Source organism: Furipterus horrens, unplaced genomic scaffold (assembly GCF_987537825.1).
Source record: "Furipterus horrens unplaced genomic scaffold, mFurHor1.1.pri manual_scaffold_6, whole genome shotgun sequence".
Lineage (NCBI taxonomy): Eukaryota > Metazoa > Chordata > Mammalia > Chiroptera > Furipteridae > Furipterus > Furipterus horrens.
The window spans coordinates 86,754,863-86,773,193 of NW_028327176.1; the positions used below are offsets into that span (position 1 = coordinate 86,754,863).

Here is an 18,331-nt window from a genome sequence, read left to right on the forward strand (position 1 = left end):
TTCCGGTGTTGGATCTCTGCTATTTTGGTCGATCGGTAAAGACTGCTGCTAGGTGGCGTCGGATACGACTTTAGTGGCTCCCGACCCCAAACTGTTTCTTAAATATATTGGGTGTCGACAGTAGGTGGAGGTAATTGGAAAGCACCAGAAATGATTGGGAGTCACTCCTTTGGAAGCACCGAACACAACTTTATTTCACCCGATTAGACACGCCCCCTCCCATTGGTCTGGCCCACCACCCTGCCCCTCGGAGGTCCTCAAATCGAGCCGCTGTTTCCTTCATCCAGTAGTTATTTCACCCAACACAGGTGTTCGAATACTTATAACGAAAAGAAAAATACTATAATATCTGTACCGAGCGGCCTCCGATGTGTGCCAAGCCCAGGGACAGCGCCGGGGATACAGCAGTGAGCAGACTTGTTCCTGCTTTCCAGGAGCAGAGTCCGGGGGAGGGGAGACAGGCTTTATCAACGACTTAAATATTAACGTGGTGAACCGCACAAATGGGACACGCAGGGGTCTGAGGGGAAGACGAGACTGGCCTGGTCTGGAGTCCAGGGAAAACGAGGGTGGACCAGGAAGAGGGAGCAAAGCTCTCAGACCCAGGAAGGGTGGGTGGGAGGCCATTGGAGGAAAGGAATAGCCCTTGGGGTGATGAGCCTTGAGAGAAAGGCAGGAGGATACCAGGTGGGGTTGAAGAAGTAAGCAGTGGCTCCAGTGGAAAATACATGTGCCAAGAGCAAGAAGAATCGATTTGGCCTGTAAGGCACGGATTCGCAAAGTGTGGGCACTGTCTCAGGGGTCCCTGGGACTATTTCAAAGGGTATACGAAGTTAAAACTTTTTCATAATACTAAGATGTTATTTGCTTTTTTCACTCTCATCTCAAAAATGTACTGTGGAGTTTTCCAGAAGCTACATGATGTATATTTACATACATCACCCTCACAGCTAATGGAATGTGCTTATGTATTCTGTTTAAACTTTCCTTTTAAGTTTTATTATGATAAATATCTATAACCCACATCAGCAAAAGCTCTTTAGAGTCCTTGATAATTTTTAAGAGGTCATGAGACCAAAAAAATTGAGAACCACTCCCCCAGAACTCTAAGAAGGTGAATGCCATTGATTTGTGTCTGTAAAAAACAAACAACAACAACAAAAAAAAAACACATCCTGGCCCTGGTTGGTGTGGCTCAGTGGATTGAGCATGGCCTGCAAACTGAAAGGTTGCCAGTTCAATTCCCTGTCAGGGCACATGCCTAGTCCCCAGTTGGGGACCTGCAAGAGAAAAATAAATAAAATCTTAAAAAAGCAAAAATAAAAAACATTCTGGCGACTCAGTTGAGAGAGACTGAAAGGAGCAGGAGCAGGTGATGGCATGTTTTGGGATGGGGGGTGGGGTCTACCACAGCAGCTCAGGCCAGGGATGATGGTGGCTTCCCCTGGATGGTTGTGAGTGTCCTCACTGTGCTTTCTGGAAAAGAAGTAAAAACAAGGTGAAGAATTCGGTGTTTTAGAAATTCGGGCGAAGTGCTCATGGTTGATCCAGAGAAAAGGGAACCACCATGGGCATAGAGGGTGGGAGAATAATGGAGCTGACATTTTCTGTTTTCTGCCTGGCAAACACTGTGCCAAATGCTTTTGCTCCTGTAGCTCCCAAAGGAGATGCACTATCACCTCTAATCCTAAAAGTCCTCTGAAGGCTCTGCTGTCCAATGCAGTAGCCACCACCTACATGTGTCTGTTGAGCATTCAGAAGTGGCTAGTTTGAACTGAGATGTGCTGAGTTTAAAATAAACACCTGTTGCCCTGGTCGGGTGGCTCAGTTGGTTTAGCGTCCTCCTATGCATCAAAAGGTTGTGGGTTCGATCCTCATCAAGGAGCGTGTGGGAGGCAACCAATCAATGTTTCTCTCTCCCTTTCTCTTTTCTAAAAAAATCAATGAACATTTCCTTGAGCGAGGGTTAAAATAAACATCTATTTTTGAAGACTTCGAATAGAAACAAACACTAGAATTTCTTACACTGATTATATGTTGAAAAGTATATTATTAAAATTAATTTTACCTGTTTCATTTTAACTTTCTGGGCAAAAAAAGAAGTCTTATGGAAAGTAGCCTCACAGGGTGCTCTAATCATGAATTCCTAACTGAGCAGGTCATTGTGGATAGTCACACCTCGGGCCTATAGCTTCTTTACTGAAAGGGTTATCTTTGCCTTAAGCAAGCCCTGCCCATTGTTTTCGTACCTCTAAGTTAACAGCCTTTGAAACAATAACCACCCTCAAGAGAGCATATAATCTTGTTAACTATTCTGTAGTTCCCCCCTTCTATGTAATCTTCCTTATATTCCCTCCTTAATTTCAAATGCATAAAAGAAGCTGCAAACTGTCATTCTGAGGAACATCTGAAACCTTGCTTCCTGGCAATTGTCAGTTTTGATTCATATAAACTCACAAAAACTCTTTACAGGCTTGGATCCTTTTCATGTCAATTCCTTTTCATGGACTACTAGATTATTTAAACTTATGTACATGGCTTGCATTATATATCTTTTTTTTTTTTTTTTTTTTGGAGGGGACGGGAGAGAACAAGAGAGAGAGAAACATTAATGTCAGAGAAACATCAATCAGCTGCCTCCTGCATGCCCCCAACAGGGAACCTAGCCTGCAACCCAAGCACGTGCCTGATCTGGAATCGAATCAGCAACCTTTCTTTGTGGGACAACACCCAATCCACTGAGCCACCCCAGTCAGGGCACTGCATTATATTTCTATAGGTCAGCATTGCCTAAGTTATTTTTTATCCCTACACCCAAGGAAACTGAGATGTTGGTTAAAAAGTGTATTTAAGGGGGCAGGATTTAACCCAAGTCTGTGAATTCCCAGGCAGGGTTCTGCCCACCATGCCAGCAGTCTCCCTCCATGGGTGAGGAGTTGGGGGAAGGGAATAAAATGAGAAGGGAAAGATTATGTTAAGGTGGAGGCTATTACCTTCTCCTTTGACTCCTTGGAAGTAGACAGGTAGGCAGCTGTGGAGAGATGGAGAAGGAATGGGATCGGGGAGTGGTAGGGCAGGCAGAGGGATGGGAGGTGAGGCTTCTGGGAGTAAGCTGGAAATGACTTCCAGTGTCGGCTCACACTCACCTGCCCAGCCTAGCGCTTTGAGGAGTCCTATGAGCAGAAAGGCAGAAAGGAAGAGGCCTATGCCATCCTCTAGGGAGGGTCCTGAGAGACCTGGCAGAAGGGGTTAAGAGTGAGCTCCCCCATGGGTTCCCCAGACCCTACCCCCTTCTCAGCACCACACCCTCTTCTCAGTCCCTTGGCTCTTACCTGCCACCTCCAGGGTGACTTCAGTGCTGCGCCCCAAGGCAGGCAGGCTGGGGTGGTGGACACGACAGGCATAGCGTGCCCCATGCTGAGCGGCAGTGACTGGAGGCGGCTGCAGGTGGGCTGAGAGACTGACTGAGCCATCTGAGTGGTGGCGCAGGGCTGAGAGCCACCTCTGCCCCTTGGCCTTCTGAAAGCTGCCCTCTGGACCACCTCGGAGTTCCCATTCCACCTCCAGGCCCTCGGAGGGGTAGAAGTGGGACACGAGGCAGAGCAATTCTGGGGGTACCTCCCCAGGGGCAGCCCATACAAGAGGTGCTGGCATCAGGGACACTTTGGGGGCCTCTGGGATGAGGAAAGGAAAGGAGCATGGAGTGAATCAATCTACATTGTCCTCCCTCCGAGACTCTCAGTTTGCCCTCTTGCTTCCCCAAAACTAAGGCGGGTTTAGGTTTTCTCTTCCAGAATAGGGAATCCACTGTCTCCCCACTGGCGCATCACAGGACTTCTCATGTCAAAGCCCTGGTTCTCAGGAACCCATGTTTCCTCAGATTTGGGAACCTTTATCCCAGAGTCCCTCAGATTCTCAGGGAGCCTCCACCCATTACTCCTCTGACTCCCAAGAACCCCAATCTATTTCCCCCCAACTTACCCTGCATCCTCTTCTCCACCATCCCTCCCCCTATAATGGTGTCCCTATAATCCCAGTGCCCACCCTATACCAATGGGGACCCCAACTCACTCTGCACAGCAAGCTCCAAGGTGACCTGCCCTTGTAGGTATGGCAGGTGTATGGTAGCCAGATAGGCACCCTCCTGGTAGGGCCGCACTGAAGGCAGCCAGAGGGTTCCATTTCCGGTCCATGGACCCCATGGCTCATTATCATCCCAAGCAGCAAATGCCACTGCCCCATCTCGGGCAGCTGGCATTTGCCCACCTAGCCCAGGAGTTGCAGCCAGGAGCAGGTGCCCCTTACCCAGGTGCTGGCGTCTCCACTCCAGCCCAAAAGGGGGAGGACCTGGGGCCAGAGATGCAGTGGCCTCTGGGGTGGGGGGCATGTAGGCAAAGCTCAAGTCCAGCAGAGCATCTTGTCCCAATCGGATTCGGGTGGTAGGGGTGTGGGTGATGACAGTCAGCACAGCTGGGGAAGATGGGGAGAGGAGAGAGTTGCGGGGGGAGGCAGTGTATGAGGGAGAGAAAAGAGGAAAAAATAGAGAAATGGAGTTATATGGTGAAATGAACTCCAATTTACCCACCTGTCAGAAAACACATCCTTTTCTGAGACTCACCATCTCCCAGCCATCCCTGCAAACCACCTTTGCTCTGGGACTGGCTGGGACCCAGTGTGGCTGAGGGTAAGTGGAGAGGTTTAGAGGTGAATAGGGGCAGGGAGTTAATGACAGACCTTGCAGGCTGTTCTGAACACAGTCTTCTTGAGCTCTAAGGACAGCGGGATCTGAGTGCATTTCTGACACAGCCTAAACCAGTCCAGTCTCCATGTACCACCCTTAAAGACCCACATCTTTCTTGGTTTGCTGGTAAAGACAATGATGACTCATTGTTTGTTGATCCTATGGTGCTATAGAGTACTTACTGACTCAGGAAGGTTCTGGTTCTAGCCTAGACCTGAGCACAGACCTCTGCTCTACTGAAGCAACAGTGCTGATTAAGTGCCTGGAGCCTGGCTGCCCTTGCTAATCCAACTCTGAAGCTATTTATCAGTTACTTCACTTTTCCATGGCTCCGCTTCCTAATCTCCTAAATAAAGATAATAATGATGATGACAGTACCTATTTCATGGGGTTGTACAGAGGGTTAAATCATTTAATCCCTCTTGCTACCCAGATATATTCAGTTCCTGATTCTGGATAACAAAGACACCTATATATGAAAGGCACTTAGCATAGTGCCCGGAACACAGTAAGTTCACAAGTGTTTGATGTGATTACCTCTAACCATCTGCCAGACTTAACAGAGTCCAAATCAACAGCATCTCTGCAACATTCCCAACCCTGTTCCAATCTCCATCTTTCCTGCCTTGATGAAGAATCAACACTTGGAGTCATAAGACACCTTCCTCTTATTCAGTCAACTAATATTTACTGAGCACCTAGTATGTTCATGGTAGAGGACAGACTGGTAAACAAGATGGGCAGTTACTGCCCTCAAATTGCTCACAGTTTAATAAGGGAGACAGATGAGCAAATTGCCAAGTATAATATGCTATGTGCTGTCCCCACCAGGCTCTAGTTCTGTCTCCTGAATAGATCTGTTTCTAACTCAAGTTCTCATCAACGAACATTTGGACAGTTACAATAGCCTCCTTTCTGGTCTTTCTATCCTCAATCTTTCTCCTTCAACTCATCCTCTGCATTATAGCCACTGTGGCTGCAAGTCTGATCCAGTCACTTGCCTGTTTAAAAACCCTAGCTACCTTGGAAGAGTAAAGGCATAGGCAGGAGCTAGATGGCCCAGGTTCAATTTCTAGTCCTGCTTCTTACAAGCTATGCATAAATTACCTAACTGCTCTGTGTCTCATACTGCTTCATCTGTGACATGTGGGCAGTATCAGAATGTAGTTCCTATGGCTGCTGAGAGGAATAAGTGAGATTATGCCTATAAAGTGCTTAGAACAGGACCTGGCATACAGAAAATGCTCAATGAATGTTAGCTGTTACTATTTCCATTACTATCATCATGGACTGGGTATCTTGGGAAAACCAATTAATCTATATTTTCCTCATTACTCCAATGATCTGATCCTTGCCCACCTTTTCTAAGAATCAAGTAAAATAACAGGCTCTTTGGGAAAATGATATGCATGCGCACACACATAAACTTCTGCCCTGGCTGGTGCGGCTCAGTGGACTGAGTGCAAGCCTACAAACCGAAGGGTCACAGGTTCAGTTCCCGGTCAGGGCATATGCCTGGGCTGTGAGCTGGGTCCCCAGTTGGGGGCATGTGAGAGGCAACCAATTGATGTATCTTGCACATCCATGTTTCTCACACTCTCCTTCTCCCTCCCTCCCCCTCTCTCTAAAAATAAATATATAAAATATTTAAAAATAAATAAATCTTTTCAAAAACAATATATTTAAAAAAGAAAAACTTCTGATAGTTCACTATCACATATGAAGTTTTTAGGGTACTTGATAATTCAACCCCCAACCTATCTTTCCAGGCCTCTCTTGCAACCTAAGAACTGGCCACACAGAATCCCTTTCTTGCAACTAGTAGAATGCTAATCATAGGGAATTTCTTTCCTTTGGTCATAAGGTTCTTTCAGTTTCCAATGTCCCTCCCCATTTCCTCTCACACATCTAAACTCCATGTCCCTCAAGGTTCCACTGCTACTTCTTTCCAGAAATGTCTGGGTCCTCCACATAAAACTAATTTTTTTTCTCTTGTGATTATCTGTATATGATTTTCAATCCTAGTTTCTGAGGCCTACAAGGTTAAATTTCTCTTAACTTCATAGGATTGTTTTTGTTCAATAGACTAAAAAAAAGTAGACAATGTCACTTAGTTTATCAAAATCCAGAAACATACTTTTGAATTGTTAAAAACAATCCAGGGGATTAATAACAAAAGCTAGAGGTTTTACAGTTTAACCCTTAAGCTAACAGTGTTCTTTTTGTATGGGTTACTGAAGTAGTGACCCTGGCTGGTTTGGCTCAGTGGATTGAGCGTCGGCCTGCGAGCTAAGTGTCGCTGGTTCGATCTTCCAGTCAGGGCACATCAGAGAAGGAAAACTCTGACTCCAAAAAACCTCCGCTGCCTTGCGGCATACCTCTTCAGGGGAAAGGCTAAGGGAGTAAACCCCGACAGAAAATCCGGAGCCGGAGTCCCTAAGGCGGTTTGACATTGTAGTCAACACCGGCAACTCCTGCGGCGCACCTGAAGCCAAGCTGTATTGACTCCGTCTTTCCCTTGGACCCTTCAGCTGCGAAGAGAGGGGGGGTCTGCTGCATGGGCAACAGCAGACCCTCCATATCACCCTGCCCAGGCTCTGTAGCTTCAGCTTCACTGGAGAGGACACTCCAGCGTCATCGCAAGATGTCGATTCAACACGGGAGGAGACAGATACTGTGTCACTCCCGAGTCGGACTGCACAGCCATTCTCGGCGGTGCAGATAGACTCTTAAGAAGTTACACCATCGTCTCTCGGGACGGACGGCTGCCGACGACGACGACGACTGAAGTAGTTTTAGACCTGCAGCTTACAAACTGGACTCTGTAAAAATACAAGTGTAAGTACAGCAGGGCCAGAACAGTAAGAAAAATTCTGTTTTAAGATTTTATTTACTTATTTTTTAGAGAGAGGGGGAGGGAGGGAGAAAGAGAGACAGAGAAACAACAATGTGTCAGAGAAACATTGATTAGTTGCCTCTTGCGTGCCCCCAACTGGGGACCCGGCCCGCAACCCAGGCATGTGCCCTGACCAGGAATCAAACCAGTGACCTTGTAGTTCACAGGCCAGTGCTCAGTCCACTGAGCTACATCAGTCAGGGCTCTATCTGTTTTTACAGCCTGTATTATATAGGTTTTTGCTTTTCTGTTAAAAAAAAATAAAATAAAGTGACATCCAGTCAAGATGGTGGCATAGGCAGATATGGTTCGCCTCTTCACACGACCACATCAAAATTACAACTAAAATATAGACTGACCATCACTCAGAACCATCAAAGTCAAGTTCTATGGAAGTCTGACAACTATGGAATTAAAGAAACCACATCCATTGAGACGAGTAGGAGGGGCGCAAACGCAGAACAGGCTGGTCCCTCACCCACATGTGGTGGATAAAAATTTGGGAGCCAGGAGTCCCAGCACCACACTAGGCCCCCCAGCCAAGGTTTCCAGTGCCAGGAACGTAAGCCCCCACAACTTCTCACTGCAAAGACCAGCAGGGAGTGAGTTGGTGGAAGAAACTACTGGAATCCTAAGCAGTTCCTCTTAACCCACACAAGGACTCACCTATTCAAACTCACTCCCCTCAGGGCTCCAGTGCCAAGGTGGCAACTTAAGGGGCACCAGTGGCTGAGGCTGAGGTGTCAAGCATCAAGGCAAGCAGAAGCCATTGCCCCTTTTCTGGGCCCTCCTCCTACAGAGCCAGAAGGCTAGTGCCACATCTGAGATTATCAACTTGGCTAACACTATTTGACCTGCCTTAAAGATCTCCAGAGACTCTGTCCCACCCAAGTTATGGGCCCACCCAAGCTGCTTTTCCATATGAACGGCTGATCTTGGTTCATGTTACATGACTTCCTAAATCCTCTCAAATTAAGGAACAGCTGGCCTCAGTGAGCACCCTCAGTGAGCACCCTCGCTTGGCAATAGCAGCGGACAGCTCTGATTCATAGTTTGGATTTCCTTGCAAATTTCCAAGTCCAGCACAAGTAGCAGCCATCTCAGATTACTTTATAGCTCAGGCAGGGTGGCCCCTGGCAAAACACAGGTGAGGGTGACCTTAGCCTGCACCACCCAGGAAACCCTAGGGCCAGCACACCCAGGGGACAACTACAGACCACATCAGAGAACCACCACCCTGCCCCTGCACAGCTGATCCTCCACGGAGGGCTGAGGTTGGTGGTCAGTGGTCACAGTCAATCTTGCCACTGACTGGTCTGAATATATCCCTCCCATTGATATGCCAATAGCAACTAAGGCTCAACTACAAGAGGAGGGTGTACTCAGCCCACACGTATGGCACACTTCAAATACCCAGCTTGGATGATATGGCAGGCCATTGGACCCTAAAAGACACCTACGACATTAGGCCGCATTATCAAAACATGAAGTTAAAGCAGCTCTACTTAATACATAGAAACAAACGTAGGGAGGCTGCCAAAATGAGGAGACAAAGAAACATGGCCCAAGTGAAAGAACAGATCAAAACTCCAGAAAAAGAGCTAAAAGAGATTGAGATAAACAATCTATTACATGCAGAGTTCAAAACACTGGTTATAAGGATGACCAAAGAACTTAATGAGGTTCACAGCAGCATAAAAAGTCCAGTCAGAAACAAAGGATACACTAATTGAAGAAAAGAACAATTTTCAGGGAAACAGCAGTAGAGTGGATTAAGCCAAGAATCAAATCAATTATTTAGAACATAAGGAAGCAAAAAATAACCAATCAGAAAAACAAGAAGAAAAAAGAATTTTAAAAAATGAGGATAGTGTAAGCAGCCTCTGGGAAAACTTTAAGAGGTCCAACATTCACATCATATGGGTGCCAGGAGAAGAGAAAGAGCAAGAAATTGGAAATCTATTTGAAAAAATAATGAAAGAAAGCGTTCCTAATTTGGTCAAGGTATTAGACATGTAAGTTCAGGAAGCACAGAGTCCCAAACACGATGGATGTGAAGAGGCTCACACCAAGACACATCATAATTAAAATGCCAAAATGTAAAGATAGAGAATCTTAAAAGCAGCAATAGAAAAGAAGTTAGTTACCTTCAGAGAAGTTCCCATAAGACTGTCAGCTGATTTCTCAAAAGAAACTTTGCAGGCTAAAAGAGATTGGCAAGAAATATTCAAAGTCATGAAAAGCAGGTACCTACAGCCAAGATTGTTCTACCCAGCAAAGATATAATTTAGAATCGAAGGGCAGATAAAGAGCTTCCCAGACAAGAAAAAACTAAAGGAGTTCATCATCGCCAAACCATTATTATATGAAATGTTAAAGGAACTTATTTAAGAAAAAGAAGATCAAAACTACAAACAATAAAATGTCAAGAAATACATATCTATCAACAATTGAATCTAAAAAACAAACTAAACAAACAAGAAGAAACAAGACAGAATCATAGATACGGATACCATTTTGATGGTTGCCAGATGGAGGGGGGTGGGGGGGAGAATGGATGAAGAGGTGAGGGGATTAAGAAGTACAAAAAGGTAGTTACAGAACAGCCAGGGAAATGTAAAGTACAATATAGGAAATAGAGGAGCCAAAGAACTTACACACATAACCTACGGACATGAACAATGGTGGGGGTACTGCCTGAGCAGGGGAGGCAAAGGGGGTAAAATCATGACAACTGTAATATCATAATCAATAAAATGTAATTTAAAAAATAAAAAATAAAAAAGTGAATGGTTATAACTATTATAAAGTATTACTAAAAAAATGTAAACTCAAATCTAATCAAGCCTCTAGATCTATCAATTTATAGGAAATACGGAGGAAAAGGCACAAGGAAAATGACACAGTGAGGAGACAATTGGCCAAATTAGAATGTGGGAAATTCTATAGAATAAATAACAAATCAATAGCATTCAAAAGGTGGGGAAGGAGGGCAATTATAGATAAGAGATTTAAGAAACAAAACTGTTATGGGCTGAATATCTGTGGTCTTCTTCCTCCCCATATTCATATGCTGACGCCTTAACTCAAAATGTGACTATTGAGCCCTGGCTACTGTGGCTCAGCGGATTGAGCGTCGGCCTGCAAGCCAAGTGTCGCTGGTTCGATTCCCAGGCAGGACATATTACTAGGTTGCACGTCAGGTCCCCAGTTGGGGGCACGAGTGAGAGGCAACCACACAGTAAAAAAAAAAAAATGTGACTATTTTTGGAGATAGATGCTATGAGGAGGTGAGAAAGGTTAAATGACATAAAAAATGTAAGGTCCCAATCTGATAGAATTGGTGTCCTCATAAAAAGAGAAACATCAGAGATGTTTCTCTCCCCGGTGAGGACACAGCCACAAGGGGCCAGCTCTCACCAGACACCAACCCTGGAGCGTCTTGAGCTTTGACTTGATCTTAGACTTCTAATCTCCAGAACTATGAGAAAATAAATTCCTTTTTTTCAAGCCCAAGCAGATAAAACAACAAAATATAATACATGGACCTGTTTTTGATCCTGATTTGAACAAATAAACTATAAAATAACATCATTTGACCAATTAGGAAATTTTAAATAAGGGCTAGGAATTAAATTATATTAAGGAATTACTGTTTATTTTGTTAGGTATGATAATGGTATTGTGGTTTTTTAAGTCCATATTTAATAAAGATGCTTTCTCTACTCGGCTGTAAAAAAGAAGGAAATCTTAACCTTTGTGACAGCATGGATGGACCTGGAGAACACTATGCCAAGTGAAATAAGCCAGCAGAGAAAGACAAATACCATATGATTTCACTCTTATGTGGAATATAATGAGCAAAATGAACTAATAAGCAAAACAGAGATTCATAGATAGCCAGGTTGACAGCTGTGAGGAGGGGATAAACTAGGGGGTGGAGGGATTAAGCAAAGAAGAAAAAAAATTCATGAAAAAAAGATGCTTTCTGAATTACTTATGAGTAAAATATTTAATATAATGCCTGGAATCTTCTCCAAAACACTTTTAAAAAAGAAAAGAAGGTAAGGGGAGGTGAAACAATTTGGCAAAATATAATAACTCTACAAGTGGGTAATGGGTATGTGAAAATTCATTATACTATTCTCTCAACTGTTGTGTATCTTTGAGATTTTCCATAATAATGTGGTTGTTTTTCCAATCCTCACCCAAGGATATGTTTTAGTGATCTCAGGGAGAGAGAGAGAGAGAGAGAGAAACATCCATCAGTTGCCTCCCTGAGAGTCCAGACAGAGGTTGAAACCTGAAACCTAGTTATGTGCTTTGACCAGCAATCAAACCTGAAACCTTTTTGGTGGATGGAATGATGCTCCAACCAACTGAGCCACCTGGACAAGGCTCCATAACAATTTTTAAAAGAAAGATGAGAATTAAATATCATTCAACATATGCTAAAAGTGTATTTGTCAATATTTAAAGTACCCTATATTTGATAAGAAATAATGCATATAAACGTGTATTAGCAAAATTATCAATGATCTGTGACCCTAGAAAGATTCCATTTTAAATTTTACATTAAAATAACAAATTTCATTGTCTTAAATTCCTAATCAAGCAGAAATGCTTGAAAGGGAAGGCTGAGCACAGCCAACTAGCTTCTACCTCCAGTAGGTGTGAAAAAGTAAGAAAGACCTGGGCATTCCCCTGGCTGCACTTCTTTCAGGGCCCAAGTGGCTTTCTACTCCACAATTACCCATGACAAATTTGCCAAGAACCTTCTCCAGAGCAGAGTCTACATCATATCACTTTTGTGACCCTTACAGGGCCCAGGACCATCCCAGAGATTCTGGAGTGGGACTCAAGGTTACAATATATTTTAGAAACTTCAAGAAGATTCCTATTTGCAGGCTAGACTGAGAACTACTGGGTTCTTGGTGCTAGTAAGTATTTACTGAATAAGTGAAAAAATTAACAAAGGATGTCCCTTGATAGTCACAACAACAGAAAGGCAGATGGGAAACAGCATCCACATTTTACAGTTGGAAAAACAGACTCCGAGAGAAAAGGACATTCTCACCCCACCCCAGTAAAGCCAGTAGCTCTGGGAGGTACTCCTCCACACTAGAGAGAGCTACTGCACCCAAGGGCAGTTTGCTCCTGCCCCTGCCCCATGGGTGGAGCCCTGTGGGTGATTCAGTGAGGAGGGTGGCAAGGAGGTGGTACTGGCATTGGAAAGGTGCAGAACTGGGCTACGGCTGACCTGCTGGTCAGGCTGCCTTGTTTACAGAAAATCGCACAAAACTGAGGGAAGCCAAGAACTCTTCTCATATCCTCCCTCACTGGAAGAGCTCCTAGACATCCCAGTCAGATCTCACCATTCTTGCTTTACCCGCCCTCTCCATCCCCAGGCCCCAGCCCAGTGCAGGGCCGGACTCCGGGGCCTCAAACCGAGTTGCCCGATGCAATAAGCAGCAGGAATCGCTTGCAATGGGAATTATCTGGTCTCCCCCACGTGCCCCTTCTGCCCACTTGAGCACACCATTTGGTGACCAGAGTCAGCCCATCCCCAAGCGCCATAGGGAAGAGGCTGTCAGGAAGGTCAACACCCTAGAGCGCCAGAGCCTTCATCTAGCTGATGGCTGCAGCACTTGATGTGGGCACGGGTGTTGCTCGAAGGCTAGTTTTTGATCCTGGATGAACCGCAAAGGTGGAGGTACCTAGCAAATTACAGATCTGGGAGAAAAGTTTCTGCCCTGAGCCCCTCCCAACAGTTGCCTTACAACTTTCTCAGTCAGATATCTGGAAATCCCGCCTCTCTTCAAAGCCCCGCCCCAAACCTCAGGGTGTTTTTGGTTTTGGTTTTTTTAATTGGTTGGGACTAGAAGACAGAAGTTTCCTTCCAGTCAAACCTACTCACTTTACAAATAAGGAAACTGAACTCCGATTGGGGAAATGACTAGCTCACGTCCACACAGCAGTAGCCAGCTGATCTAGATGCTTAGAATCCACCCATTCAGCTCCACTTTCCATCTCCAGCTACCTGTTGCCATGGTGATGAGTGCAGGCTCCCTCTGAGACTCGGACTGTAGTCGCAGGAGGCTGGAAAGGCTGACGACCGGGCTGGACACGCTGACCATGAGCCAAGCCCCGTCCAGGGCCCGCGGGCAGCTCTGCTCCGGGGTCAGGCCGCTGGCCCAATTCGCCGAGGCGGGGAGAAGGATGTAGCGGCTCACTTCACAGTGTGGTGCAGGTGCACTCCGAGGGTACTTCCTGAAGGCCCCCTGGAGGGAGCCCGCAGGATCTGTGAGGGCGGAGGAAGGGTTGCAGCTGTATAGTCACCGCTAAAACGGGATTGGGAGGGCAGCGTCCAGAGAATTTTAAATGTGCACACTACCCGGTAGGGAAAGATTTTGAAGTAATCAAGACTCGTTTTACATAGTGGGAAACCGAGGCCCAAGGTCACTGCGCGACCTAAAGAGGACGAGGTTTCTGTGGAGGTGAAAGTTGCGGGCGAGTCTGGGAAGGCTCACCATGCACTCTGAGGTAGAGCTCAGGATCCAGGTCCGGACGTAGAGGTGGTTCCCCCGGGCCTTGGCGCAGCAGCAACGCAGCGGGTCTCTTGGCCAGGCGGCCCCCGCCTGCATCCTCCACGAACCAGCACTCTATCACCGCCAGTCCAGCGGAGACCACGGTCACCGAATCTGGGTGAGAGTGAAGGGGGGCTCGGAAGTCAGGTGACCCGATCTCCTCCCACCCCCGATCACCTCCCTCCGCTTCCACCCCCACTTCGGTTCCAGGGCAAAGAGTCGCTGGGTTCGCTCACCCAAAGCCACAGCGAGGAGTAGGGACAGGAGCTTCATGGCGCCGTGATCTCCTCAGCCCTGAAGCTTCCTCTTCCCCTTCCCCTTTCACTTTCACTTTCCTCGAAAGGCCAGCAGTAGGGGTGGAGGAAATCCCCGCCAAGGTTAGGTGAGGGCACGTGGGAGGAAGGTGCTTTCTCCACTGGTGGGGTAGGGTTGCTGAAACATCCTCTCCAGTGGCGGTCCAAAGACCTCTGCCGCACCCCACCCAGCGCCTCGTCTCAGAGGCCTTCCCAACCCTAGACTCCCTCCGGTCTCCGGCCCCCAGAATCCACTCGGCTTCACTACCACCACCACCCCGCCCCGCCCCCCGCCCCCGCTCGTGCCTGGTCGGCAGCAAACAAACAGGGGTTGTCGAGAAACCAAGTGAAATGACCAATAAATATTTTAATCACTGTTTAAAAAAAATAATATTTAAAATAAAAACCTCGTACTCATATGACTTCCTCCGTCTCCACTCCCTCCCCACTGAGAATAGAGTTGAGAGGCCCCAAGGAAGGGGAGGAGGGATTAGGGTAGATATTACGGGGCACATAGTTGGGGGAGTGGGGTGGGGAGGGATGGGGCTCCAAGGCCTGGTCCCCACAACAGACTTTAGATACTGACTGCAACCACCTGACCCTTAACCCTGTGACTCCAGGATGCTCAACAGGCGCCCTCTCCCTCCCCCACTACATGCGCCCTATTGTGGAGCTGGGGCTTCAGTGTACACACCTGAGGGAAAGGAAGGTCTTAATTTCTGGATACTTTGAGGGGTTAGGGCTGAGGAGTGGAATGGGGTGGTCGATGGTGCAATCGGTTCCCCCTCCAGCGTATATACAAGTCCATAGAGCTAAGGAAGACAGTAACCGTGGCGGGAGATCACCTGGGAGCCACAGCGCCACTGGCGCCCGGCTCCCTATTTCCTCTTACCTGAAAACTACTCCCAGTAGCCTGCCCCTTTAGTTTGTTCCTCCGCCCCCACTGAAGCCCATCTCCACTTTGTGGACACTAGGTGGGGACCAGACCCGACGGCTGGATGGGGGTGTGGCCCCACTCACCTCATCGTTATTGCCCCCACCCACCCCGGGGGACTCTCTCCTGGGTGGCAAAGCTGGCCCTGTGAGCCCCCCGGATCCCACTCCAGCCCCACTGCCACCGAGGCGGTGCCGGCGCTCGCAATGTCCTCGGTGGCGCATGAAGCTGTCTCGCCACATGAACTTCTTGGCGCAGACGCTGCACTCGTAGGGCTTGAGGCCTGTGTGTGTCTTCATGTGCTCAGTCAAGTGGTGCTTCATCTTGAATTTTTTGTTGCATACAGGGCAGTCAAAGGGCCGAAGGTTGAGGTGCATGTTCACATGTCGGTCTCGCATGCTCTTGTGAGAGAAGGCCTTCCCGCAGTGGCACAGAAAGATTTTATTGCCATCCCCGCTGCCTGTCCCTCCAGGGGTCGCACCAGTGCCACCAGGGACACCCAGGCCTCCTGCAGATGTGCCCGACAGGGTCACAGCCCCATGTTGAGCTTGGTTCCCTGGTGGCTGGCCTGGAGCCTGTGAGGAGGAGGAGGAGGATGAAGAGGATGGGAAGACTAGGATCTGGTTGCCTTGCATGTCCACAGGAAGCAGGGACCGCGGTGGGTGGGCGGGGGCATAGGAGGAAGGAGTCGGCCCCCCTGAATCATCAAGCCCTACCCCAGGACCTCCACCCTCATAGGTGCCAAAATCATTGGAGGACTCACAGAAATTGACCTGCTCCTCTCCCTTGGCCGGAGGCTCAGTCAGGGTCCTGACATCACTTATGCTAAGGGTAGCCTCAGGTCCTCCCCTCACTGGAACCCCAGAGCCACCCCCTAGCTCTTCATCTTCATCATCCTCACAGGTCAAAACCAGGTCTTCCTCCTCCTCAACCTCTTCCATATCTTGGTCTTGGGGAACCAGGGGCACTGGTGCTGGGCAGTTTCCACCCCGCTTCACATATATCCAGTGTTTCTGTGGCATGATGCTAGGAGGTGCATAGCTAGGCCTCCGGAACCCAGCCCCAGAGACCACCACACCCCTCCCATCCCCACCATCATCACACAGCTCATCTGCCTCTAACAGCAGCTTCCCAGAGGTAGCCCCACCACTGCCAACCACAGGGGCTGGGAATACAGTGCCACTTCCTCGTTGCTCTCTGCTGCCCACTGCAGAAGCTGCAAACACCTCTTGGGAGGAAGATGAGAAGTCAGTGGACTCTCGGGGGCTGAAGTAGTTGCTGCTGCTGGGTGATTGATTCTCACTGGCCCGACTAGAGGCATGGGAGCGCACAGAGCCCATGGTGGCAGAAGCCACTGTGCCCCCACTTCCTGATGGGACCCCAGCACCAGGGACAGTGACTGAGGTGGCTGCAGCAGTGGTGCTGGTGGCCGAGGCCCGACCTTGGCGAAGAAGTTCAGTGCATTTATCCACAATGTGCCACATTTGGAGCACAGAACCCACTGTGAGGAAGTTGACAATGTCAGCAGCAGCCATGCTGAGGCGACCAGTGTAAGCTGAAGCCAGGACAGTCTCGAAAGCGCCTGGGTCCATGACACTGGGCAGGGAGATGGAGGTCATGCCCTTGAGTAGGACCTGGTCGTGGAAGTAAGGGGAGGAGGCAGCCAGGACAGCACGATGAGCCCTGAACTCCCTGCCCTGCACTCGGATGGACACATCGCAGAGCTGGCCCTGTAGCCGCTGCTGATTGAGGGACTCCAGGAGGGCACTGGTTACCTCGGGGAAGGATACGTGTACCACTGCAGCTGCAGGCAGGGGCAGTGGGGGCGGGGCCAGCGACAGAGGCAGGGAAAGTGCTGCCCCACTTGGAGACAAAGGAGATGGCTCCATGGTGTGGAGGGAGGGGGTACCCCCCCCCAGCCACAGGATCAAGGGAAGGAGGAGGGCGGCCGGGGGGGTGGGGGTTCTCTGGGAAGAAAAGAAGAGAAGAATGAGAACATTTCATAATGAAACAGCCCTTTACAGTTTAAAAACATGTTCACACCGATTATTTGAGTAATTCCCCACAACACTGTTGTTCCTCTCAACCCCATTTGATAGCTGAAGAAACTGAGGCTAAGAAAGACAAAGATTATTCATGGTCACAGCCAACAAGTGGCAACGCCAGCAAACTCGGGTGTTCTAACTCCAAACCTAATGCCTCTTTCTTTGGGAATGGGGTGCCTCCCCTTGTAATTTCCAATATGCCAGAGAGCCAGACTATCCAAAATTTACCTTTTTGATGTTTTGTACCCTTTTCTTGGCAGGAAGGTCTGCTCGATTACTTAAAACCACCCTGTCTCCAGTTCCCTTTAGGCTGTGCCTGGGACTCTTTCGCCGGTCACGCCCCTTTGCCCCTCCACGCTAAACTCTAGCCTCGCCCCCATCAAGACCCGCCCCCACGCCCTTTCGGTCCCGCCCTTTTCAAGACCCGCCTCTGTAGCCTTCTCGGCCCCGCCCCTTGCCTACCCCCGCCCCCCTCTGCTCCGCCCCAGGAGCTACTTCGACCTCCTCTCCCACCCGGAAGGCGCCCCACAACCCCGCGCGTCTCCGCTTACCGAGCCGCGCGCCCCCGGGCCCCCCCGCCCCTCACTCGGCTGCCAGAGCCGCAGCCTGGGCCCCTCCCGCCGCCATCTTGCGCCGACTCCCTCCGCCCTCCGCCTCCGCTCCACCTCCTACTTTTCCTGCTTTAAAGGCACAGGCAGGCACCCCACCCGTGCCACTAGGCAATACTTGGCCGACTCGGCCACTTCTCCTTTAAAAAAGTTGCTTCATTCCACCTTAAAGGTACCATTTCTCTTCCGCCGCTAAGCACTCAAGACTTGGTTTGGCCGAAGCACTC

At 48.5% G+C, this 18,331-nt stretch overlaps 2 protein-coding genes across 2 annotated transcripts; both read right to left on the reverse strand.

Annotated features, from left to right (window-relative positions):
* Nucleotides 1-168: 168 nt before the first annotated feature.
* Nucleotides 169-14,762, reverse strand: TAPBP (TAP binding protein). The gene is made up of 8 exons (XM_090282204.1): nt 14,461-14,762; nt 14,168-14,338; nt 13,678-13,938; nt 4,072-4,470; nt 3,333-3,674; nt 3,147-3,236; nt 2,994-3,031; nt 169-1,476 (listed from the first exon to the last, which is right to left on the reverse strand). Exons 1-8 carry the CDS (start codon nt 14,495-14,497, stop codon nt 1,465-1,467), a joined length of 1,350 nt encoding a protein of 449 aa, XP_090138330.1. The 5' UTR covers nt 14,498-14,762; the 3' UTR covers nt 169-1,464.
* Nucleotides 14,763-14,864: 102 nt separating this feature from the next.
* On the reverse strand, nt 14,865-17,860 carry ZBTB22 (zinc finger and BTB domain containing 22). The gene has a single exon (XM_090282203.1). The coding sequence runs from the start codon at nt 17,338-17,340 to the stop codon at nt 15,439-15,441; it is 1,902 nt and encodes a 633-aa protein (XP_090138329.1). The 5' UTR covers nt 17,341-17,860; the 3' UTR covers nt 14,865-15,438.
* Between the last annotated feature and the right edge of the window lie 471 nt (nt 17,861-18,331).